Source organism: Mus caroli, unplaced genomic scaffold (assembly GCF_978045245.1).
Source record: "Mus caroli unplaced genomic scaffold, Mus_caroli_1 scaffold_4, whole genome shotgun sequence".
Taxonomy (NCBI): Eukaryota; Metazoa; Chordata; class Mammalia; order Rodentia; family Muridae; genus Mus; species Mus caroli.
Window position 1 is genome coordinate 31838104 of NW_028227259.1, and position 26635 is coordinate 31864738.

Sequence of the window (26635 nt, forward strand, 5' to 3'; positions counted from 1 at the left end):
GAGCCTTTCTCAACACCATGGGGTCTATCTACTGCAGAGTACTTGATTTTATAATGTATTACTAACCTGAAAATGTCTGTACTTTACATGTGTCCTATTGGGCTCTGAAGTAGATGAGGCCTCCCTGGAAGGCCTAACTAATGGCTGTGATGGCAGGTTGTCAGTTCCGCAGGAGACATCCCCCAGGTGAATGTGTACCATGAACGTACTCCCTGACTGAGTACACAAGGTATTCACTGTGCAATATTATTATTATCATCAACAGTATGTCGACATAATTAATTAGTAATTCAACTGTTTGTTTATATCAACTCCTAGATCAATATAAGTCATTTAATAAATTTAATCCAAACTCAATTTACTTACCTTTTTCAGGCCTGCAAAACCTTCTGATTCCAGAAAGAAAAAGGCAAAGGGCATCAACACAAATAAACAAAGATTGGAAAATAAAGAAGCAAGATTCCACAAACCTATAAAGATGACAATAAGAAGAATTAAGAAAATCAGGTTAGACACTGACACATTATTTCAAAGTTACTAAATTATGATGCTCATCAAGATCTGTATTTTACTAATAAAAATCAATACCTATTTGAAATGACAACCTAAATTTGACTATTAGAAAATGATTGTATTTTAATATTTATTTAAACTTTATTTAAACTTTAAATAAATTTATTATTTGATTATTATTATTATTAAATTTAAAATTTATTTAACCTTTAAATATTTTTATCTGTAATTTTTATCTATTGAATAAAGCCAATATAGAAACTGTTTACCTTCCCTCACTCCCCCTCAAGTAAATTAGGTAAAGATATCTTATATGCAGAGATCCAAAGACACAGCTCTTTAGACATATCATCACTGAAATATTTTAATTAGAGCCACTAGCATCTACGTGTCAGTTAGTAAAAACCAGGACCAAGCTAAGTGTTTCATATACATACCCTAAGATAGTCTAGAGGAAACTAGCGCTTCCTGAACTCCATGAGCCAAACATTGCTCAAAGTGCCTTACAGAACTCATTTTTAGACATAGGAGTCCCTGAGCAGGCAGTACTGTCACTTGCCAAGCTGCAGAGCATGTGAGTATTGGGGCAGATCACCTGGAATCCTAACAACCTTGTCCCAGGAGTTCTAACAAAGAATTCCAAGTGGGACAGAGACTGTGACCCAGGTGGGCAAGCCCACAGAGCCATTTCCCTTTTGGCCAAGTGATGACACAATCGATGACTACAAAAATAAGGTACACGGTCAGGTATGTCACAGGCAGAGTGTTTGACCCAATACCTATTTTTTAAAATAGAAAACACACACACACACCAGGCAGTGGTGGGCAGTAGTGGCACATGCTTTTAATCCCAGCACTTGGGAGGCAGAGGCAGGCAGATTTCTGAGTTCTAGGCCAGCCTGGACTACAGAGTGAGTTCCCAGACAGCCAGGGCTACAAGTGTGCAAGCCAGAAGAATATGTTGTGTAACAATTCAATATTCCATTACAAAAGGAACTGAGTTAAGATGTGTACTATAGCCTTCAAAATGTCTAATAAAACTGGCAGTATTCTGTATATTTAAATCAAATGAAGAAATTCACATGAATTATACTTAAAACTGTATTTGACAAACTGAGCCACTAACACAGCATGTTCTTTATCCTATAAATTTGCCTACAGATGTTAAGTGTGTTTCAATGATCCAGTATTCATAATTCTTATCAAAATGCTCGTTTCATGTTTAAGGATAGTAACTGACTATGAGTCCCTTGTGCTTTTGTCAACATCACTTTCCTCATTGTCCTTTAAATAAAGCTGAATGATTAAAAAGAAAGAAAGAAAGAAAAGAAAAGAAAAGAAAAGAAAAGAAAAGAAAAGAAAAGAAAAGAAAGAAAAAGAAAAGAAAAGAAAAAAGACATACTAAAATTCAAAATTGAGCTCCAAAATGATGGCTGTAATCCTTAAAATGGAGTCAAAGTTAAAAGTTATATCAATGCACTCAGAGTATTGCATGCAATTTAAAAACCAGGTAAAAACTGTTCCTTCCACATCTTTCCTTCAAGGTCATGCTTACATCATTTGAGACACAGAGTCAGACACACACAGTGCACAGGTCTCTTAACAAGCAGTATGCTATGACATGAGTTAACATGTGTTTTACTGCTCCTAGGTCAGTGTGGAAGACAGGGAACTAAACCCCTGAACACTTGTATCACCTATCTAAAGATAGTCACTTAATTTAATAGGTAAGATAACAACATCAATTCAGTTTCTTATCCAGAAATCTAGAGATCTGATGCTCACATAATTTACATTTAATCTTTTCAAGACAAAAAAATAAGTTAAAATGAGGCAACTACATTACATACATCCCAGACTGGTCTTGAATTCTCTATGTAGCCAAAGATGACCTTGAACTCTTGATCCCTCTGCCTGTACCTCCTGAGTTCTAGGTTTAAAGGCATATACACCACACCTGATTTATCCAATACTGGATTGGAACCCAGGGTCTCTCTCATGCATATTATACAAGGGCTCTACCAACTGAGCTACATCCTCAGCTCCTGTCTTAACATCTTTTAGTGGTAAATGAATTTAAACATTTAAAGCTTAAAATTAAATTAAAATAATGTTCAACATTATTTTCTTTAAGGTTTTCTAGATATAATTCCTATTATATAAAGTAAAAACTTGCTTTAAAATACTTTAATATGTTCTGATATCTAAAATAAAAAGTCAAGGCCAAACACACTTCTAACCCCCTATACCAGGAAAACCACTAAAGTATTCAAGTCTGACCAGGATAACTTAGAAAATTTTGCCTTCAAAGAAAGGAAAAAAAACCTTTATTCTTTTCTTTACTGACAAGCAATAATTACAATTAGCAGGAGGAAAGGCATGTAGAATGAGGGATAAATAAATGTGCACACCTAAGTCTCAAACTAGGCTGTGGCAACCTTGCAAGGTTCCAGTTTCCTCATCTGTGAAATGCTGTATGTATGGACATCATTAGTACTAAATGAAAGAAGGAATGGCTGACAACTGAACCAGTGTCACCACCGAACAAGCACTTTAAACTTTTCTGCTTTTATTAACCATCACTTCCCCTGAGGCAACTAATTTGCAGGACTGTTAGCTGCTAGCATGCTAGGCTCACCACTTTCTGCCTTTTCCTTTCCTGTTTCTTTTCCCCTCCGCGACCCAGGTATATCAGCTCCTGGTTTTCCTTACTAGCAATCTTCATGTGTCCATCCAGTCTCCCCATGCCTAACGTGCTCTGAGTGAGGGGTCCAAGACACAACTTTTCAGGAACTGTATAGTCCTGGATCAAACCAGTGCATCGTGTCCAGTACCAACATTTGTGTGTGGTCTCTGCTCCCTATTTCAACTTTTCAACATTCTTTTCCTTAAGCTTTTCCAGATATATGAAATAGGACAGTAACTCCTGTTGTGTGAATTATTATATCCTAGAGACACATCATCAAGTGTTAAGATGATGTACTGGCTGGTTTTGTGTGTCAACTTGACACAGGCTGGAGTTATCACAGAGAAAGGAGCTTCAGTTGAGGAAGGACCTCCATGAGATCCAGCTGTGAGGCATTTTCTCAATTAGTGATCAAGGGTTTCAGGCCCCTTGTGGGTGGTGCCATCTCTGGGCTGGTAGTCTTGGGTTCTATAAGAGAGCAGGCTGAGCAAGCCAGAGTGAGCAAGCCAGTAAGGAACATCCCTCCATGGCCTCTGCATCAGCTCCTGCTTCCTGACCTGCTTGAGTTCCAGTCCTGACTTCCTTGGTGATGAACAGCAGTCAGTATGGAAGTGTAAGCTGAATAAACCCTTTCCTCCCCAACTTGCTTCTTGGTCATGATGTTTGTGCAGGAATAGAAACCCTGACTAGGACAGATGATGTGCTTGGTTGTAGGTATGCTGGAAAACAGCGATTCTAAATAACCTGTATTATAAGACGACATCATTGTGTCAAGGATCATACTCAACTTAGAGGAAACAGTTTTTATCCAATTAGATGGCGCACACACCCCATCTGTGTCTGTTGAGAACCTACTAAAGCACTATAGGGCAACGTCCAATCCTTCTGACAAAGGGCCTTTGTTCTACAATCAACCTCAGGTTCAAAAATGCCAAGTCAGGGCTAGAAAGATGGCTCAGCAGTTAAGAGCACTTACTGCTCTTGCAGAGAACGCAGGTTCAATTCCCATCATCCACATGGTAGCTCACAACCATCTATAACTTTAGTGCCAGGAGACCTAAGACACCCCCCACTCTGGCTTCTGTGGGCACAAGGCACACACATGGTGCATAGATAAACATGCAGGCAAAACACAATTTTTTAATGTTTAAATTTAGGTAGTAAAATACCTCATTTTAAAAAAAAAAGAAAGAAAAGAAAAACTGAAAGAAATGTCAGATCTAAAGTCATAAAACAACTATGCTTCACTTCCTAGTTTGTTGAGATATCTTTGGGCAAAATAAATTCGGGTCTCTAAACTTCCAGTAGTAATTCTACAGTAATATTATAATGAGAAATTCCTACATCCAAGCTCTGTATTGCATCAATTGCTCTTCATCATTTGGGTTCCCAACTCAAGCCTTAGAATAAATTTTAATTGTCAATGAAAAATGAAGAAATTGTGATGTGTACAAAAAATTAAAACATGTTCACCTCAATAGCCCCACTGTGCAGTAAATTACACACGGTGCTCTGCTACAGGTACAGTTTCAATGTGCCACCCCACATGCCCAGTCTGAGAAGCCTGGTGTCCAGTGTAGCAATGCTGAAGAGTTGGAATCTTTTAGAGGCATGGTCTCATGAAAGATGGTTAGAGTGATGTGAAGCGATTAATAATTTTTTCATGGAAATACATCCTCATTCTTAAAGAAAGTCACTGTAGTCAGATGGTGGTGACTCACTTCTTTAATGCCAGCACTCAGGAAGCAGAGGCAGGTGGATCTCTGAGTTCCAGGCCAGCCTAGTCTAGGGAGTGAGTTCCAGGACAGCCAGGGCTACACAGAGAAATCCTGTCTCAAGAACAAAAACAAACAAACCCAGAAACTCAGTGTAAAAAGAGGCCACTCCGTGACTGTAGTACATTCAGCACATAACTAGCTACTTCTCTGGTATGAGGGGATTAGGGATAGGACATTCATGTGGTGACCCCCTACTCCTGAACTGCCAGAACTGTAAGGCAAACACTTCTTTCCAAAGTCCAACCTCAGATGTTATTACAGCAACATAAATCTGACAAAACAAAAGTGTACAGCTTTGTCGAGTGTTTACTCTGTACCCACAGATAGTGAATACATCTGTCTTAGTTAGGGTTTTACTGCTGTGAACAGACACCATGACCAAGGCAAGTCTTATAAAAAACAACATTTAATAAAAAACATTTAATTGGGGCTAGCTTACAGGTTCAAAGGTTCAGTCCATTATCATCAAGGTGGGAGCATGGCAGCATCCAGGCTGTCATGGCACAGGCAGAGCTGAGAGTTCTATGTCTTCATCCAAAGGCTGCTAGTGGAAGACTGACTTCCAGGTAACTGGGGTGAGAGTCTTAAGCCCACCCCCACAGTGACACACCTACTCCAACCAGGTCACAACTATTCCAACAAGGCCACACCTCCAAATGGTGCCACTCCCTGGTCCAAGAATATACAAACCATCACATTCAACTCCCTGGCCCTCATAGACTTGTTCAAACACATGAGTCCAGGGGGGGGGGGGTGCATACTTAAACATAGCATAGTGCAAAATGTATTTAGTCCAACTTTTAAAGTCCTCATAGTCTCAACAATGTTAAAAGTCCAAAGTTCAAGGTCTCTTCTGAGATTCATCCAACTAATTAACTGTAATCTCCAAAGCAAGGCAGGAAACCAGCTGGGCAAACTCCAAACTCTGCATCTCCATGGTTGATGTCAAAGCAGTCTTCAGATCTCCATTCCTTTTTCATCTTTGTTGACTGCAACAAACTGCTTTCTCTGGGCTGGTTCCACTCCCTGTTAGCAGCTTTCCTTAGCATATATCCCATGGCTCTGGCATCTTTGAGTCTCCAAGGCAATTTCAATGTTACAGCTTCTTGTTTCAGTGTCTGGGATTCCACTTGATCTTTTGGGCTCCTCCTAAGGGATGGTATCACTTATCCAGCTCTGCCCTCTGTAGCACTCTAAGCTCAAGTTGATCCACTCCACTACAGCTGCTGTTCTTGGTGATCATCCCATGGTACTGACATCTCCAATACACTGGGTTTTCCATTCCAACTAGGCTTCACCAATAGCCTCTCATAGGCTCACTTCATGGTGCCAAGCCTCAAATCCTTTGCATGACTCCTTCAGTCCTGGGCCATCAACTACAGCTGAGGCTATACCTTCTCCAATGGCCTTCCATGTCTCTCACAGTGCCAAGCCTCAGCTGTTCATGACACCTCATGCCTTCAAAACCAGTACCACCTGAGTGACTCTTACACATTACCAAGTCCAGCTGCAGCACGAGGTACAACCTTGGCTATCTCTGGAACACAGCTTCTTTGTGCTCCCAGAAAACACTTCCCAGAAGATTTCACCTCAGTGATGCTGGTATCTTCATAATCACTGCTAATTTCTTAGCTCCAGCTAACCAGCATCAATTGTCCCAGTAGTTCCTTCCATTCTTAACTCTAGAGCCAGAGCCACATGGCTGAAGCTGCCGAGGAGTTCTGCTACTGGTAGGAATTAGAACATGACCCGCTTGTACTATTACATTGTCACTGCCTGTTTTCCAAATCTTTCACTGCCTAAGCTTGGCTATCCTGGGTCTTGCTCTGTAGATTGGCCTTGAACAAAGAGATTAGCATGCCTGTCTCCTGGGTTTAAAGGTGTGTACCACCATGCCTGGATCTAAATTTAGCTGGGTAGGATCTTGCCCCAAGGTCCCACTCCCTTAATCTGTTATTTCCTAGAAAACAGGATTTTGCTCCATTTCACTTCCTGGTATGCCTTTAATACTCAAACCATATATTTTATATTTTGCCTTTCTAAGCTTGCTATGCTCGTTCAAACTCCTCTTTGTGAGACTTAACCAGAGAACAAAGTCTCTGCTGGGCTTTTTTGAAACTTCCTTTGTCAATGCAATTAATGCAATTAATCCAAGTCTCTTCACCTTAGCCTCAGGCAGACTTTTCAGACAAGGGCAAAATGTAGCCACATTCTTCACCAAAATACCACAAAAACAGTCTTTATGCCACATATTGAAATTCTTCTCCTTTGAAATCTTTTGTGCCAGGTCTACACAGTTCAAATTACTCCCAGCAACAAAGTCTTCCATATTCCTACTAGGATGACCCATTAAGCCCCACTTAAAGCATTCCACTGAGTTCCAAATCCAAAGTCCAAAAATTCACATTCTTTCAAATAAAAGCATGGTCAGGCCTATCACAGCAATACCCCACTCCCAGTACCAACTTCTGTCTTAGTTAGGGTTTTACTGCTGTGAACAGACACCATGACCAAGGCAAGTCTTATAAAAAGCAATATTTAATTAGGGCTAGCTTACAGGTTCAGAGGTTCAGTCCATTATCATCAAGGTGGGAGCATGGCAGCATCCAGGCTGTCATGGCACAGGCAGAGCTGAGAGTTCTATGTCTTCATCCAAAGGCTGCTAGTGGAAGACTGACTTCCAGGCAACTGGGGTGAGAGTCTTAAGCCCACCCCCACAGTGACACACCTACATCAACCAAGTCACACCTATTCCAACAAGGCCACACCTCCAAGTGGTGCCACTCCCTAGTCCAAGAATATACAAAACCATCACAACATCTTTGCCCCAGACATTTCCACAAACCCCTGTAGAATCTGTGCTTCCTGCTATCTTTATCCCTTTACCCACTCCAGCCAACCACTAATTCTGTACTTCCAAAAGACAGAATTTTCAACAAGTTCTATGTAACTAGATCATGTAGTCTGTGTTGGCTTTTTTTGTTTGTTTCGTTTTGGTCTGATTTCTGTCACTGTGTTCTGTGTCTGTATCACAGACCATAACAGCCCTTATTGTCTCATCTGTCAGCATCTGAGTTGCTCCTACCTTGTGGCTATTACATATAAAGCTTTTATTAACCATGCATGTCCAGACTTTGCAATGGATACAGGCTTTCACTTTGAGTAAGTGTGTAGCAGAAGATAGCAGAAGATGAAAGCTGTGTGGTTGTATTTTAGAAAACTGACAATATCTTCCTAATTGGTTGTATTTTCCATTCCCACCAGAAAAATAAAGTTCTTCACATGTCCTGAAAACAAATTCTTTAACAGCTTTGAGATCTGCAGGTTCTCTTTCCCAGTCCATGGTTTCTTTTTCTAATCAAAGAATAGTTTTCACATGTAACAAAGCCAAATTTATGAAGCTTTTCTTTCATTAATGCTGATGTTGGTATTGTATGAGACAAGATGGTGTAGCCCAATGTCTCAGAGATTCTCCTGTTTGCTTCTATTCCTTCTGTGGCTTTACATTTACCTCTGTGACTCTCTAAGCCACTTCATGTGGTACCAGGTATAGACTAAAGGTCAATTTTTGCCTGCGATTATCAAACTGTTCTAATTCTATTTGTTAAAAATATCCTTTACTCACTAAATTTTATCTTTTTACCTTTGTCAAAAGTCAATCAGCAATACATATGTGTATGTTCTTGGACTCAATACCCTGCTAGATTGAATACTGCTCTGTCTTTATGCTGTCACCACACTGTCTTGATCATTACAGACTGAAAAACATCTTTATGTAGAAAGTCCTCCAAACTCGTTCTCTTCAAAGTTGTTCAGACCATTGAAAATTCACTGAAATCTCATCTGAATTTTAGGTAAATTTATCAATTTCCATTAAAAAAAAATATCTATTGGGGACTGGAGAGATGGCTCACTGGTTAAGAGCACTGGCAACTCTTCCAGAGGTCCTGAGTTCAATACCCAGCAACCACATGGTGGCTCACAACCACAATGGGATTCAATGCACTCTTGGTGTATATCTGAAAATAGCTACAGTGTACTCATATAAATATAAATAAATAAATATTTTTTAAAATGCCTATTGGGATTTTGACTGGCATTGTGTTAAATCTATAAATTAATGAGAGGGAAGACTAGCCTATTAACATTATCATGGGGGGGGGGATATAAGGAACTTTGGGGATAGCATTTGAAATGTAAATGAAGAAAATATCTAATAAAAAAAAACATTATCATGGACAAAAATGTAACCAAACTCACAAACTGGAACCCTAGTTCCCAGTGTGATGACATCTGAAGGCAGAGCTTTGAAGATATCAGGGAGCTATAAGATCTCAGACATAACAATGAATGGCTGCCAAGCCTCCCTTAGGCCAGGGTCCTATGAATATCCAATGTCTGCTACTGGTATTCATTCTTGGGGAAGAAAATTACTTAGAAAAGATTCATGTTTTCTATCTTCTTAAGACAAAGAAATGTTTTAAACTGAAAAAACAGATACTCCTGCTTCTAATGGACTCAACAAAGATCACTGTCTCACTAGAATCCTTACACAAAATACATGAACCACTTGTTAAGAAACCAAAAATAAAATATTTACAATAACTCCAAAAATAACATAGAAACAGAAATTTGTAGGAGAAACTTATCTCACCCAAAAGCAAATTATGTTTTGTTTAAAGAGTTTTGATAAATTCCCCTCACACACAAATCCCTAATTCACAATGACACACATGGAACTTGACTCCAGGCCTCTCTCTCTCTACTACTCTACGTCATCTCAAAATTACTATTTTGTGTAAAAAGGGCATCAATAAACTTAATTACTTTATCTACCAAAAGAACACATCAGTACCATTTTATTCCAGCCATATTGGCTATATTAGCCCACTAAATCTGTCTATTGGCTTAAATGAGCACATGACCATTAAACCAATTAAACAGGACAAAGCAATACTACAGTTATCTTTTTAGTAGTGTACATACAAATTTACATACACACAGAAAGCCTCCTTAAAACACCTTCAAGATGCATAAAGTTTTTAAAAATCAATTTCAAGGAGCTGGGGAAACAACTGCTTTGGTAATGTGCTTGTTTTACAAGCATGAGGACCTGAGATCAGCCCCCAGCACCCACATAAAAATGCAGGTGGGATGAAATATGTTTGCAATCCCAGAGCTGGGGAGGTGGAGACGACTTATTGGCCAGTAGCCAGCCTATCTTAACTGGTGAGACACAAGACAATTAAAAATTCTGTTTTTAAAAAGCAAAGTGGATGATTCTTGAATACTACCATCTGAGGCTGACCTCTGACCTCCACATGTATGCATGTGTACACACAGTACCCACACACATATACATAAGCGCACACACACCAAAACACTTTATAAATTCAATTTTAATAACCCAACATACTAGATATGTTCTACATACCCAGTGCACTATATTGTCTTGGCCAAAAATCAGGTATTCACCCTCTCTGTAACTTAAAGGAGATTAACCACCTTTACAGCAGTTGAGTGAGAAGCATTTTACATCTGCCATAGTTTAGCTGTCATGACCTTGGAAAAACTTCAACTCTATCACTGGCCTTTCTCCTGTTAAATGGGTTACAACTCTGCCATTACCAAGAAAACGACACCCAAATTTTTCAACAAATATTTAAAAAATTTGGGGGCGGGGGGAGACACCGGAAAGATGGCTCATCGGTTAAGAGCGCTGACTGCTCTTCCGAAGGTCTTGAGTTCAAATCCCACCAACCACAAGGTGGCTCTCAACCATCCATAATGAGCCCTCTTCTGGAGTGTCTGAAGACAGCTACAGTGTACTCACATATAATAAATAAGTAAATAATTCTAATTCACCTTCACTCAGGCAAAACAAGGACAAAAAAAATGGTGTGAATTATAGCTGAAACTAGCTCAACTCTTTCCTTACCATTCTCATTAATTTTACTCAACAAGGCTTACAATTTAAAAAAAAAAAAAAATGCTATACATGACATTAAAAATAACAGTGACAAAAACCTCAGCAGAATTGGGAAACGGGCTCACTGTGTAAACGCACTTACTCTGCAAGCATGAGGACTTGGGTTTGAATGCAAGCACCCAGACAAGAAGCCAGGCACTAGGGCACAGAAATAGGGGCATCTCAAGCACTTCCTGCCCAGCCACCCCAAACAGTTGCACTTCCAGTTCAGTGAGAAACCCTGTCTCAAGGAAACAAGATGAAAGATGATAAAGGAAGACATCTGGTATACTGCTCTGGCTCTCACATTTATGTGATCAGGAGAATGCATGACACAACACACATATAGCACACACACATACATAAATACATATAAAACAAGTATTTTTTAAACTAAGCACAAAATAAATTGCCAAGAGAGACACAACTTATTTAACAACACAAATATAGCAGAGTAGAGCGTTCTTCTTCCTTTCTACCTCTTTGCATAGCCTAAGTGGCACAGGAGTGCTCTAAAAATCATAAGTGTATATTTAAGCACCTTTGTGACATGCCTAAATCTCCAGACCTCTGTATCACATATGTTTCCCCCCATAAAGTTCATTAAAAGGGAAGAAAACAATAAAGATAAACTGAGCTGGAGACGCAAGCCAGGCTCTCCGTTTCTAGCTATATTCTCCACACCATTCAAACACCAGCCTCAGAAAAACTACCAAATACAAATATATGAATGCTAATGTTTGCTATATTTTCATAAACAGAAAATAGACTGCCATTTTTAGCATAAAAAAAGAGACCTTACACCCTTTTGGGGGGCTGGTTTTTGTGGTTGTTTTGTTGTTTTGTTTTGTTTTGTTTTGTTTTTGAGACAGGGTTTCTTTGTGTAGCCCTGCCTGTCCTGGAACTCAGTCTATAAGACCTGGCTAGCCTCGAACTCAGAAATCCCCCTGCCTTTGCCTCCCAAGTGCTGGGATTAAAGGTGTGTGCCACCACTGCCCAGCTGAGACCTTACATGCTTATTATTGATTTGTGCACATATATATTTACAGAACAAGAAATCCAAAATATTCTCTGCAGACCAAAAGTCAAAAAAGTAAAATTTGCCTTAGGCAAAAACTCACAAATCAAAAAATAATAATAATAATAATAATTATTATTATTATTATTATTATTATGTTAACCAATTCACTTATGTAAAACTGAGATAGGGCTAGGAAGCTAATATGGTCAATGAAGTGTTTGCTGCACGAGCATGAGGACCCAAACTCATTCCCCCAAAACTATCAGGAGTGGTGGCGTACCTCTAATGACAGCACTTGGGAGGTGGAGGCAAGGCACTGACTTAAGGCTAGTCCTTTCGGGGGAGGGGGAGGGAATATGTGTATTCAATATGCATTGCAAAGTGGCTTGTCAACTTTTCAAAACTCAATAAATTTGTGGACTTTCCCTTAAAAGCATTCTACAATTCTAATACAATTGAAAATTGTTACCAACTTTACACATATTTTATTCTATATATTTACCTTAATTTATAATATAAAAGTTGTCAAATTTCTCCTCAAAAAACTAAAATTATATTCTTCAATATAATAGATTGCAAAACTTAAGAAAGGTAGTTTGCCAGAGTCAGTATCCACAGCAAGCCACTGAATTAGTAGCCAATGCCCAGCCCCAAAATACAGTTCAGTTTGAGGTTCAAACACAAGACCAAATTACTGGCTCACCATAGAGTTATCTTCTACCGCCACCTGCTGGTATCACAAAATAGTTCAAAATACAACATTCAACTCATGTTGAGAGAACCTCGAGTTTAGAGCCTCTGTCGATCTGATAGATTCACAAACAAACAAACAACAACAACAAAACAACAGTGAGCACACTCCCTGGGTTTGAGCCTTTAGGCTGTAAAACAAATGGTGACGTAGAGGCACATATGCCTGTAAGTACCCTTTATTTAACAAGACATATTCATTGGCATCAAAAGAAAGTCCTCACAGAGATTAGCCAGCTCACCAGGGCTCATTCTAACAACCTGAACTGGAAATACACATTTCACTTGCCAATATATAGCTCCACACCAGCAAACACAACTGACACAAACACTGGGCACCACTGGAGAAAAACACCTCCAAAACTGGAGAATTATGCCCACACTTAACATAAAACTAGAACTTAATTCTATCATTCTCTCTTTCAAATTTTTACCATTATTGGCTTTTAATTTTAAGTACACATGGCGGAAAAGTAGTCACTGTAAAGTAAGATCTTGGGAACTTCCAAAATAAAAAATTAACAGTGCCAAGACAAAAGATGACACTACAAAGGAATTTCTCTGTCCCCCTTTTACTCCTATTTTATTTATGCCAATGATGCCACTTTGTCTTAGTCAGGGTTTCTATTCCTGCACAAACATCATGACCAAGAAGCAAGTTGGGGAGGAAAGGGTTTATTCAGCTTACACTTCCATACTGCTGTTTATCACCAAAGGAAGTCAAGACTGGAACTCAGGCAGGTCAGGAAGCAGGAGCTGATGCAGAGGCCATGGAGGGATGTTCTTTACTGGCTTGCTTCCCCTGGCTTGCTCAGCTTGCTTTCTTATAGAACCCAAGACTACCAGCCCAGAGATGGCACCACCCACAAGGGGCCATTCCCCCTTGATCACTAATTGAGAAAATGCCTTACAGCTGGATCTCGTGGAGGTATCTCCCCAACTGAAGCTCCTTTCTCTGTGATAACTCCAGTTGTGTCAAGTTGACACCCAAAACCAGCCAGTACACACTTTGACACCTCTGCCTCTTCATTACAGCTTAAACTATACGGCATGGTCAGTCAAAGAATCACAGTGTTGGTTACTCTCTTCAGATAACTACTTGCCTTTGAAAAACTGCTCTTGGCCTGATACTGGGCTTTCACCAAGTATAAGCACTTTGACCTTGGAGTTATGATAGACCTGAGCTCCTACTCCAAAATGCTAGGCATGCACAAAAGTACTGTGTATCATCAAATAAAAATGATCTATGTGTGGCCCAGCATAAGCCCTAATAGAACAAAGTGATTCCATGAAGAAGTGTCCCAAATACTCAAGGCTCCCTCTTGTAAATTGCTCTTGTTGATTTTGAAGAGGGGTCCCTTGTCTAGTTTAGTGGGTGGCTCTAGCTCTACAGACCTCTCAGGACAATAATAAAAAATTAAGATGCCTATATCCCATGGGAATACTCACCAAAGTGTCCCTGGACAGGTGTGGTTTAAACAGAGAAGAGGATAAAGAAGACAAGATAATCCAAAAGGATACTGAGGAGCTAAGGATAACCAGTGGGCCTCATTCTCCAGACACTGGTCGGTCATCACCCAGTGGGTCCATGAAAATATGCGGTTTACTTCATCTTACTCTGGTGCAGTCATTAGATGAGCAGGTACTTTTTTTACATACATTCTACTCTCCTCACATAAAAGTCCGACCCGCTTGTTCTTGTTCTCTTCATTCTGCAGATAAAACACTGACTTGACATTTTTAACAGTTTGTTCAGGGTCCCTAACAGTAAGACAGAGAACTGAAATTCTAAGCTAGGGCTAACTGACTCCAAAGTCAAGAAACAGGCCCTCATGGGAGAACTTCTAAAATAAAATAAAAGCCAGTGAGCTTTGAAGAGTGAGGTACAAACCTACTCTGTAAACTCCTGATGGAGTAAACATGCAAGAACAAACAAAACTGCTGACAAGAAGAAAGTTAGTGTTTGCTACATTCATGGTGGAAGAGGACCTTCTTCACAGAGAAACAATTAAGAAATCCGGGCATGGTGGCACACGCCTTTAGTCCCAGCACTCGGGAGGCAGAGGCAAGCAGATTTCTGAGTTCGGGGCCAGCCTGATCTACAAAGTGAGTTCCAGAACAGCCAGGGCTATACAGAGAAACCCTGTCTCGGAAAAAAAAAAATTAAGAGAAACCAAAGGGGGTGGGGGGGAAGACCACTTGATACAAAAATATAAAAACTCCAGATCCCCGAAGAGCACGCAAAATCAAAAGTCAAAATAGCAACTATAAATAAGCATTTATAGGGGTTTAGTTTTAAAGAAACCAAATAGTTTGATACAAAAAGGGGGAGTTCATGACAAATTATATATGTACTAGATGTCTACAAACGAGTTAAAATTGAAAGATCACTAATTTTTCTAATGATAATCAGGGAAGCTATTTCATAGTCACATCTTTGGCAACAAAGAACTCAGTATTTGATGCTACTGGGTTTATGTTAGAAGCAAAGGCACCTATATCATCTGTCAGAAGAACTTCTAAAAATAGTTTGGCAATGATACTTATTACTCTAATGATTTCCATCATAATTATCTATGCAAATTGTAGAAACTCAAGTCACTGTGAAAAATCCCCTGGAAACCCAACAGAAGACAGTTAAGTAAGAGTCCTGAGAAGACAGAAAGCTGCTCTGTACCTGGGAATACTCAGCCCCCATATCACAGCTGTCATAAGTCACTGGAGAAGTAAGTGGTCTCACTCTGAAAGCAGTAAGGTAAGAGCTGATACAGCCTCTAAAATGTTTTCAATGACTATGAAGAACAGAAAAATTATCAGCACAGATTCAGTGCTTGAAAGATTCAAATTACATGTGCTATAAACACATGGTACATATATGTACTACAAAAAAAAAGCCAATGCCATTTTCTGCTTTGTATGTTTTGATATTCCTGTTCATTCTAGAGTAAGCATGTACTATTGATGTGCTCAATAAAGTTACAGCTGGCAATATGGCTGCCCCTCCTTGCACCGAGAGTCATCTTCTCAGCAATAATGGCTCCTGTGCTTTCACAAAAACAGAAGAGATAAAGCTTACTCCTATGTCACTCAGAAAGATACTTATAGAGGAACAACTTGAATTGGATTCAATTTCACAACATCCACAGGAACCTGATAATCATTTCAGACTCACTGTTGCTCTCTAGAGGCTTGAACACAAATATCACTACAGCAAATGAAAAAGCAGCTTTCACAGGCAACACAGTGAGGCTTTCCCAGCAGCCAGCATCAGTAAAGGCAGTGCTACGAGGAGAAGTAATTCCACTTCTCAATTGTCAACCAAAGACCCCAAATGATTTAATACAAACAAGGTACCTTAGATACATAGTCATCATCGTTTGTCTCCTCCTCCTCCTCCTCCCCCTCCTCCCCCTTCCCCTTCTTCCTCTTCCTCCTCTTCCTCCCCCACTCCTCCTCTCCCTCCCTCCTCCACCACCTCTGCCTTTTGTTTTTGGTTTTGGTCGTGGTGTGGTGCAGTGTGGTGTGGTGTGGTGTGGTGTGGTGTGGTGTGGTGTGGTGTGGTGTGGTGTGGTGTGGTGCGGTGCGGTGTGGTGTGGTGCGGTGTGGTGTGGTGCGGTGTGGTTTTTAGAGACAGGGTTTCTCTGAGTGACCCTGGCTGTTCTGTAAATTAGATACACCCTGGATCTGCCTCCCAAGTGCTGGGATTAAAAGCATACAGCACCACCACCCAATGAATACAACTTTTTCTAAGTCAAATAAGCAAGTCACAGAATTTTTATTAAAGAAGATATTTTACCATTAACTCAAAAGGCAGCTCACAAATTAGAAAGAAAAAGTCTAAAATCTTTTAGCTTAAAAACCAATAAATACCCCACATTGTATTTGATGTGTGTATCAGGTTGAGGTCTTTGATCCACTTGGACTTGAATTTTGTGCAGAGTGATAAATATGGATCTATTTGCATTCTGCATATAGGTAGACCAGCACCATTTGTTGAAGATGCTTTCTTTTTTCCCATTATACAGTTTTACCTTCTTTGCCAAAAATCAAGTGTTCCTGGGTGTATAGGTTTATTTCAGGGTCTTGGATTCGATTTCACTGATTAACTTGTCCGTTCCTATACCAACACTATGCAGTTTTTATTACTATTACTCTGTAGTACAGCTTGAGATCAAGACCAAGGTCATACCTCCAGAAGTTCTTTTATTGTTCATGACTGTTTTAGCTACCCTAAATTTTTTTTTCCATATGAAGGTGTGAATTTCTCTTTCAAGGTCTGTAAAGAATTGTGTTGGAATATTGATGGGAATCGCATTGAATCTGTACATTCCCTTTGGTAAGATGGCCATTTTCACTATGTTAATCCTAATTATTCATGAGCATGTAAGATCTTTCCATCTTCTCATATCTTCCTCAATTTCTTTCTTCAGAGACTTGAAGTTCTTGTCATATAGGTCACTCACTTGATTGGTTACATTTACACCAAGATATTTTATATTTGTAGCTATTGTAAAGGGTGTTGTCTGCCTAACTTCCTTCTCACTCTGTTTATCATTTGTGTAAATGAGGGCTACTGATTTAATTTTGTAGTCACTACAGGAGTTCTCCGGAAGAATTTTTGGGGTCACTTATTATGTATACTATCATATCACCTAGATATGATAACAATATTTTGACTTCTTTTCTAGTTTGTATCCCCTTGATCTCCTTTAGTTGTCTTAATGTATTAGCCAGAACTTCAATTACAATATTTAATAGTTAGAAAGAGAGTGGGCAGCCTTGCTTATTCCTGATATTAGTGGAATTGCTTTAAGTTTCTTTCCATTTAATTTGATGTTGGCTATTGCATTGCTGTATATTGCTTTTATTATGTTTAGGTATGCACCTTTGTATCTCTGAGCTCATTATTTGTAAATGAAGGAGTTTGGATTTTGTCAAAGACTTTTTCAGCATCTAATGAGATGATCATTAGGCTTTTTTTTTTTCTTTCAGTTTGTTTATATGTGGATTACACTGATGGATTCTTTTTGTATATTGAACCATCCCTGCATTCCTAGGATGAAGCCTACTAGATCATGGTGGAAATGTCTTTGATGTGTTCTTGAATTCAGTTTGTAAGCATTTTATTGAGTATTTTGGCATCAATGTTCACAGGAAATTGGTCTGAAATTCTTTTTTTGTTGAGTTTTTGTGTAGTTTAAGTATCAAGGTGACTATGATCTCATTGAATGAGTTTGGCAATGGTCTTTCTGTTTCTATTTTGTGGAATAGTTTGAGGAGTATTAGTATTAGCTCTTCTTTGGAAGTCAGATGGAATTCTGCACTAAAAACATCTGGTCCTGGGTTTTTTGGGTGTGGGAGACTTCTAATAACTGCTTCTATTTCCTTGAGCATTATAGGACTATTTAAATAGTTTACCTGGTCTTGATTTAACTTTGGTAAGTGGTATCTATCTAGAAAATCATCCATTTCTTCTAGATTTTCCAGCCGTGTTGAGTATAGGCTTTTGAAGTAAAACCTAATTGTTTTTAATTTCCTCAGTGTCTGTTGTTACTTCTCCTTTTCGTTTCTGATTTTGTTAATTTGGATACTGCCTGACTTTTAGTTAGTTTGGCTAAGAGTTTGTCTATCTTGTTGATTTTGCTCAAAGAACCAGCTCTTGGTTTTGTTGATTCTTTGTATTGTTCTCTTTGTTTCTAATGGATTGATTTCAGCCCTGAGTTTATTTCCTGATTATCTACTCTTGAGTGTGTTTGCTTCTTCCCGCCCCCCCCCCCCAGCTTTCGGGTTTACCTTTAAATCATTAGTATGAGAACTCTCCAATTTCTTTATGAAGGCATTTAGTGCTATGAACTTTCCTCTTAGCACTGCTTTCATTGTGTCCCATAAGTCTGGGTATGTTGTGCCTTTATTTTCATTGAATTCTAGAAAGTCTCTGATTTCTTTATTTCTCCTTTGACCCAGTGGTCATTGAAGAGAGAGCTGTTCAGATTCCATGCGTTTGTAAGCTTCCTATTGTTTCTGTAATTGATGAAGTCCAGCTTTAATCCATGGCAATCTCATAAATGCAAGGGATTATTTCAATCTTTTTGTATCTATTAAGCCTTGCTTTGTGACCGAGTACATGGTCAATTTTGGAGAAGGTTCCACAAGGTGCTGAGAAAAAAGTATATTCTTTTGTGTTTAAGTGAAATGTTCTATAGATATCTATTAGGTCCATTTGATCCATAACTTCTGTTAGTTTCATTATTTCTGTTCCGACGACATGTCTACAGGTGGAAGTGGGATGCTGAAGTCTCCCACTATTAATGTGTGGTGTTCAGTGTGTGACTTAGCTTTAGTAATGTCTCTCTTATGAATACAGATGCTCTTGAATCTGTGGCATAGAGGTTCAGATTGGGATGTCATCTTGGCGGATTTTTCCTTTGATGAGTATGAAGTAACCTTCTCCATCTCTTTTTATTACTATTGATTTAAAGTCTATTTTACTGTATATTAAAATGGCTACTCCAGCTTGCTTCTTGGGTCCTTTTGCTTAGAAAACCTTTTTTCTAGCCCTTTACAAAGAGGTAATATATATGTTTGTTGCTGAGGTCTGTTTCTTGTATGCAGCAGAATGACAGATCCTGTTTATATATCCACTCTGTTAGCCTGTGTCTTTTTATTGGTCAGTTGAATCCACTCATGTTGAGAGATATTAATGACCAATGATTGTTGGCTCCTGTTAGTTTGATATCAGTGAGTGTGTGTGTGTGTTCCTCTTCTTTTGGTTTTGCTGTGAAATTATTAATTTCTAATGTTTTCTTGGATCTAGCTACCTTTCTTCTAGTATCCTCTGTAGGGCTGGATTAGAGGAAAGATACTGTTTAAATTTGGTTTGCAAGATTGCCCTGAACTCATTGGTACAGGAGACAATATCCTAAACAGAACACCAGTGGCTCAGGCTCGAAGATCAACAATTGATAAATGTGATCTCATGAAACTGAAAAGCAAAGGCTACCATCAATAGGACAAAACAGCAGCCTACTGATTGATTTGGAAAGGATCTTCACCAGTCCTACAGCCATCAGAGGATTAATATCTAAATTTATAAAGAACTCAAATCAGATACCAACAATCCAAATAATCCAATTAAAAAATGGGGTACAGAGCTAAACAAAGAATTCTCCACAGAAATCTTAAATGACAGCAAAGCACTTAAAAAATATATTCAATATCCCTAGTCATCTGGGAAATATAAATCAAAATGACCCTGAGATTCTTTCTTATATCATAAGAATAGCTAAGATCAAAAACTCAAGTGACAGCGCATGCTGGTGAGGATGTGGAGTAAAGGGAACACTCCTCCACTGCTGATGGAGTGCTAACTTGTACAACCACTTTGGAAACCAGTTTGGTGGTTTCTCAGAAAACTAGGAATAGCTCTGACTCAAGTCCCAGCTATTCTACTTCTAGGTATATAATCAAAAGGTGCCCCCACTATACCCCAGGTATACTTGCTCAACTATGTTCATACCAGCTTTATTCGTAATAGCCAGAAACTAGAAATAATCTAGATGTCCCTCAACAGAAAAATGCATAAAGAAAATGTGGTACATCTACACAATGGATTACTATTCAGCTATTAAAAACAAAGAAATCATAAATTCTGCAGGCAAATAGATGGAACATGGGATAACCAGAATGACATATACAGCATGTACTCAGTTATAAGTGGACATTAGTCATAAAGTGCAGGACAACCATGCTATAATCCACAGACCCAAAGTAACTGGGTAATAAGGAAGTCCCAAGGGAAGTTGTGCAAATCTCACTCAGGGGAAACTACTAAGTAGTCATAGGAAATAAATGAAGAAAGGGAACTGAGTAGGAGAGAAGGTGAGGAGGGGAATGGGAATGACAATCAGGTATGGGCAGGGGCAAGAGGTCTGGGAGTGAGAATGGAAAGTGGCATTGGGGGGTGGGGAATCTCTGGTGACTAGCTGGAGACCTGGGAGCCTAAGCATATGGGGAGCCTAAGGGTGTGACCCTAGCTGAGATTCCTACCAGAGGGGAATATAAAGACTAAAGTGGCCACCTCCTGTAGCCACATAGGATTTCCAGAGGAATGAGGGGGACATAAACCCACCCAAAAAACTTTCAACCCAAAATCTGTCTTGCCTACAAGATATAAAGGGTTAAAGATGGAGCAGAGGCTGGGGGTACAGCCAACCAATGACTGTCCCAACTTGAGACCCATCCCATGTGAGAAAGCCAACCCCTGACACCTTTAATGATACTCTGCTATGCTTGGAGATAGGAAGCTATGGAGAGGCTTTATCCTGCAGCAGATGGAGGCAAATACAGAAACCCATAGCCAAACGTCAGGCAGAGCCTGGAGAGTCTTGTGGAAGAGTGGGGAATAGAAGTGACTAAGTCAGAGGTGTCAAGGACACTTCAAGGAGACCCAAAGAGTCAACTAACCTGGGACCATGGAGGCTCGTGGAGCCTGGGTTACCAACCAGGGAGCATGCAGGAGCTGGGCCTATACCCCCTACACATTTGTAGCAAATGTGCTGCTTGGTCTTCATGTGGGTGCTCTAACAAGTGGAATAGGGGCTATGTTTGTCTCTGTTCCCTGCCACTGGATCCCCTTCCCCCTACCTGGAGTGTCTGACTGGACCTCAGTGGGAGAAGATGTACCTAGTCTTGCTAGGACTAGATGCCCAAGGGTGGGGTGGTACTCAGTGGGGGCTCCCTTCTCTGAGAAGATGGCAAGGGGCAGTGAGGGGAGGGATTTAGGAGGCTGGGACTGAAAAGAAAGGAGGAAGGGGATGAATAAAAAAATATTTTTTACGAATAAAAAATAATAAGTACTTATCACTGACTACTCTTCAAGATATTGTTTCATAGACTGTATTCACTATTATAAAACACCTCTTCATTGGTATAAGGGAAATGATTTGTGTCCATACAAAAATATCTCACAGTGAGGTAACCCAATTTTACTGCCTTTGGTGTTTATAAACAATATATTCAACCTTCCATATAACTATAAAATTATATAAACATAATAAAATTAGCTTAAAGGGATCTGCAACCCTATTGTTGGAACAACATGATGTACTAACCAGAACCCCGGAGCTCTTGTCTCTAGCTGCATATGTATCGAAAGATGGTCTAGTCGGCCATCAATGGAAAGAGAGGCCCATTGGACTTGCAAACTTTATATGCCCCAATATAGGGGAATGCCAGGGCCAAAAGAATGGGAATGGGTGGGTAGGGAAGTGGGGGGCGCTATGGGGGACTTTTGGGATAACATTGGAAATGTAATTGAGGAAAATAGGTAATAAAAATATTAAAAATTAAAAAAAAAATAAAAATAAAAAATAAAATTAGCTTGATACTAATACCAGTAATTAATGATATAATTAATACCACTAGCCACAAAAATCAACACTAAGAAAATAGAAATAGTATGAACAGGAAGAGTAATAAGAAAGCTATCTATGTACCCAAGAGCCATAACCCAGTCTAACAGATACTATAAAGAACTGTTCTAGTAAAGAAGAGTTCAGTACACACACACTAAATTCATACATACTTAGTGCTTGTTAAGAGGCAGATATTCTCTATTAGAAACATTCCTAAAAGCAAGCCTACAAGGTGTGTTTTACTATCTATTCTACTTAAGAAAGCAGTAACCTGAGACAGACATAGTGCCTAAGTGTGGTAGAAAACAGATGAGCCGAAGTTGCACTATAGATCTACATCACTTGAAGGGAAATGATCTTGTGGTCTACACTGTCACGTTTTGATTATTTGTTTGTTTGTTTTATTTTGGGGGGTTTTGTTTTGTAATTTTGAAACATGGCCTCTCCATGTAGTCCTAGATGATCTGAGATTCACAGAGATTTGCATACCTCTGTCTTTCAGCACAGGGATTAAAAGTATGTGCCACCATACCCAACTACCATCATTACTTTTTAAATCACACTAAAATTTAAACTTGACACTTGTGTTTTGTTCTATCATGTTTTAAAATGGCTAAGAAAACAAAGTAGCAACTATAGCCTCTGCTCTGTAGAGTCTTCAGTAGAAACTAAAGTCCTCTGATATAATCAGATGAACCAAAAAGTCTTCTCCTAAAGCATTTCAATGAAATAAAATCACAGTAAATCCCCAGGTTAATAGCTCATAATCTATAATCCCACACTCAAAAGGCTGAAGCTGAGAACTGCCATGAGTTCAAGACCTACACAGTGAATTCCAGGCCAGTTAAGGGTATAGTGTGAGACATTATTTCATACCACATCCACATGGCTAACTGACATCACAAACACACACACACACACGCAAAACTTACAGGAAGTATAAAACTGTTTCTTGGTTAAGTAAAGGATGATAGCCAATTAGACATGGTAAGGAAAAGCTGGTTTCTGACTTCACTGAGGACTTCAATAGTTGTACTGGTTAGTTTTTTGTCAACTGGACACAACCTAGACATATCTGGGAAAAGGGAATCTTAATTAAGAAAATTCCTCCATTAAATGGGCAAGTCTGTGGGGAATTCTTTTGATTAGTGGCTGACATGGGTGGGCCCAGTCTAATATAGTTAGTGACACCCCTAAGCAGGTAGTACTCAAGTACATAAGAAAGCAGGCTGAGCAACCTTTGAGAGGAAGAAAGCCAGTAAGCAGAACTCCTCCATGGCCTCTGTATTAGCTAGTGCCTCCAGGATCCCACCCTGACTGCCCTCAGTGATGCAGAGACTATGATGTGGAAATATAAGCTGAAATAAACCCTTTCCTCCACAAGTTGCTTTAATCATGGTGTCTTATCACAGCAAGTAACCATCACTAAGACAATCGTTTACTGGAAGATGTTATAACTTGTGACGGAAACTAAGAAAACCCTATAACTTACACAGCAGAAAAAATAAATAAACAAACAAAAAGCAATCCTAAAGTAATGTATACTAACCATGGATGAGGGAGCCATTCAGCCACTGAATATAGTAGTTTTGAGGGAAAGCAAGCAGGATCTCATTGCTGATGATTGAGAAGGGTAAAAGCAAAACAGCGCCAGCTGAAACAGCTAGAGTGAAGGTGCTCAGAAACAACCTGCAAAAGAAGAGGCATCGTTACTGCGCTCTGCAAAGCAGTGAACATGAAAACACCAGCCAGGGTCTTAGGTACGAATCCCAGTACAGGTATTCAACTGAGGTACAAACAGCATGCAGAAGATCTGGAAAGTGCAACCAGGCCAAATTCCTAAAAAGTGGCCCTAAAAGATTTATATACTTAAGAGAGTGCTGCACAGTTTTAAGAATTTTCATTACTATTGGTGTGTGTGTGTGTGTGTGTATGCCTGTGTATAAAGGCAATGGAGTGGGGTGCTATGGCATATGTCTAAGGTCAGAGGACCACTATGTGGAGTCTGTTTTCTCCTTCTACCTTTACACAAGACTCCAATATTGAAGTCTGGTCTCCAAGAGCACATAGCAAATACCTTCTTGATACACTGAGTCATCTCATCAGCCCCTGATAGTCTCATTAAGTTTAAATTATAGTAGTAAATAGCAGAGAAGTAGTAAACAATACTACAATACTAATCAATATTTCAAACACTACTTCAATACTTCTTAGATAATACAGCTTCAATATATAAAAAGAACCTTTATTTATTAAGTCAACAAAACAAACTGAAGAAAAATATTGACAGTAAATACAAAGTAGGCTCTCTATTCACACCAAAAAATGCTTACATATTATCAGGAAATATGTTACTTCAAAATCTATCATCATTTATAACAACCCAAGGACAGAGACTATAACCATGAGGAACTTTCACTTCTCGGTTACAGATTTCTGAAAAGTTTTCCATTCTTTCATAACACACACCTAATTTTGCAAAGGATTTTTTAAAAAGTAAATGACAAGGCAAAAGAGTAGATTTCTGTTGAGTCCAAGGCCAGCCTGGTCTACATAGGGAGTGTCAGGCCAGCCAGGGCAACACAGTAAGAAAGAAGAGGGGAGGATGAGGAAGGGGAGAAAGGGGATATGAGAAGGGAAAGGAAGGAAGAATGAAGAGGAGGAGAGGGGGATGAAAGGGGAACAGGGAAAGGGGAAGGGAGAAAGAAAGAAGGCAAGCAAGCAGAGACCGCAGCAGTAGTGGCAAAGGAAACTTAATTAGCATTAAAGATAAAACTTGAGTATCAATCATATTAAAGTTAATACTGAAAGAATGTGAAAACAAATGTAAGAAAAATTTTAAGTAAGAGTAAATGTCCTATCATGCATTTAATCAAGTAACCCCTCATTTAATGCCATCCTGTAGCAAACAGCAGAAGTGCATACCTACACAGCCACAAGTATCCTGGGAAATCCTGGGTTCAGTTCATCAAAAGCCAACTATTTAATGAAGGTCAATGGAACACTGCAAACACAATTCAGCTCAAACACAGAAGCAGCATCATTAACTGATCCAGTAGAATGAAGAGCAGATGTCCTAGAAAAGTATTCAAAAGTTGCTCAGCTGCATGGCCAACTCCAGCCCAGAAAGGACCATCACCCTGATTAGCATCACCTCTGCCAATGTCAAAACCAAGGTCAAATCCAATACTCACCATCCCAAGGACGGCACAGCCATCCCAACACATCCCAAATGTTTCCTACTGAGGCCCCTCAGTAGGACACATTTCATCTTACATTTCCTCCTCCACCTGCTTCCTAACCCTCAAACGGATCTTATGAGTTCCAGGCCTCTGCCCACAGACTGCTCTCTTAACTCTACGGTGTCCTTACAACAGTGCACGAGGCAAATGTGCCTAAATAGCAAGACAGATCTCAAATGCCACTTGCCTGTCATGTGTCCCTCAATTCCTACCTTCTTATTCCTCTCAGTAGAATCAGCTCATCTTTCCTCTTAGTTCCCATAATGCTCTGACCACACACCAAGAAACATTACTTCCAAATCCAATACTGGAACCTGTGACCTAAGTGGAATTCACTTATGAGACAGAGGGATAAATCAGCAAGTTACAAGTGGCCCAGACAATCCAGCATATATGGTCATCATTACTATAATGCTGCTTTTCAACAGCTTTGGAGCCTCCACTCCACACTCTGTTACTGTGATAGACCTACCCAGAGAGCAGAAAACCACTTCTGCTGCCCACAAAGAGCCCCTCAACTGACAAAGGGTCTTTAAAAATAAGGCCCCAAGCTGAAAAAGTATAGAGAGACATTGCTAGCACAACCATAAAACACACCCTTTCAGAAATGTCATCTTCTAAAATAGAGTAGTAAAAATATTATCTTTGCAGACTATTGTACCTTTTGTAATTATGGTAGTAATACAACAAGAATATTTCCTTGACTATCTGGCATTTGTGACCATCTCCTTAAGGGTATGCAAACTTCACTGGAATGCTAAATGTCACCTATATCTCAAAAAGCCATAATCTCTAGGTCACAGTGTAAAGTAGCTTCATGGGGTGGTGACAAATGCATCAAAACCACCTTAAATTACTTCAGCAAACCTGCCACACACTTCAGGTAGCAAACAGGACCTCAAATGCTGGACCTTGGGTATTTCAAATGGATAAGCAGTTCCTTCTTGAAATTCTCATACCCTTTCTCCAGCACGCCCTCCTCCCTAACTACACACGGAAATGTCCGGACTATCATCTTAAGTGGTTTTTGGTTTGAATATGAAATGTTGCCATACCCTTATGTTTTGAGGACACAGCCACAATCTATGGTACCACTTGAAAATTGCTATGTTTCCATGAAGCACAGCCTGGCTGGCAAAGATAGGTCACTAGGTTTCACCCACCTCTGGATCCAGCCTGCATACTTGCTCTATTTTCTGGTCCATCTTCAAGTAACACTAACATACACTGCCAACAGTGTGGACTGGGAGTAAAAAATAAACCT

At 39.5% G+C, this 26635-nt stretch overlaps 1 protein-coding gene across 5 annotated transcripts in view; it reads right to left on the bottom strand.

The window, feature by feature from the left end:
• Lmbr1 (limb development membrane protein 1) overlaps window positions 1-26635 on the bottom strand; it is a 145913-nt gene that overhangs the window by 95617 nt on the left and 23661 nt on the right. For 2 of the 5 annotated variants that reach the window (XM_085836554.1, XM_021162300.3), the window contains exons 4-5: window positions 23679-23818; window positions 367-470 (exon numbers count right to left, since the gene is read on the bottom strand). In XM_085836554.1, the coding sequence (XP_085692680.1) occupies window positions 367-470; window positions 23679-23818 (244 nt within the window). Of the gene's footprint in view, window positions 1-366; window positions 471-23061; window positions 23186-23678; window positions 23819-26635 lie in introns of those variants that run through there. The other 3 variants (XM_021162298.3, XM_085836556.1, XM_085836555.1) reach the window with 3 other exon arrangements.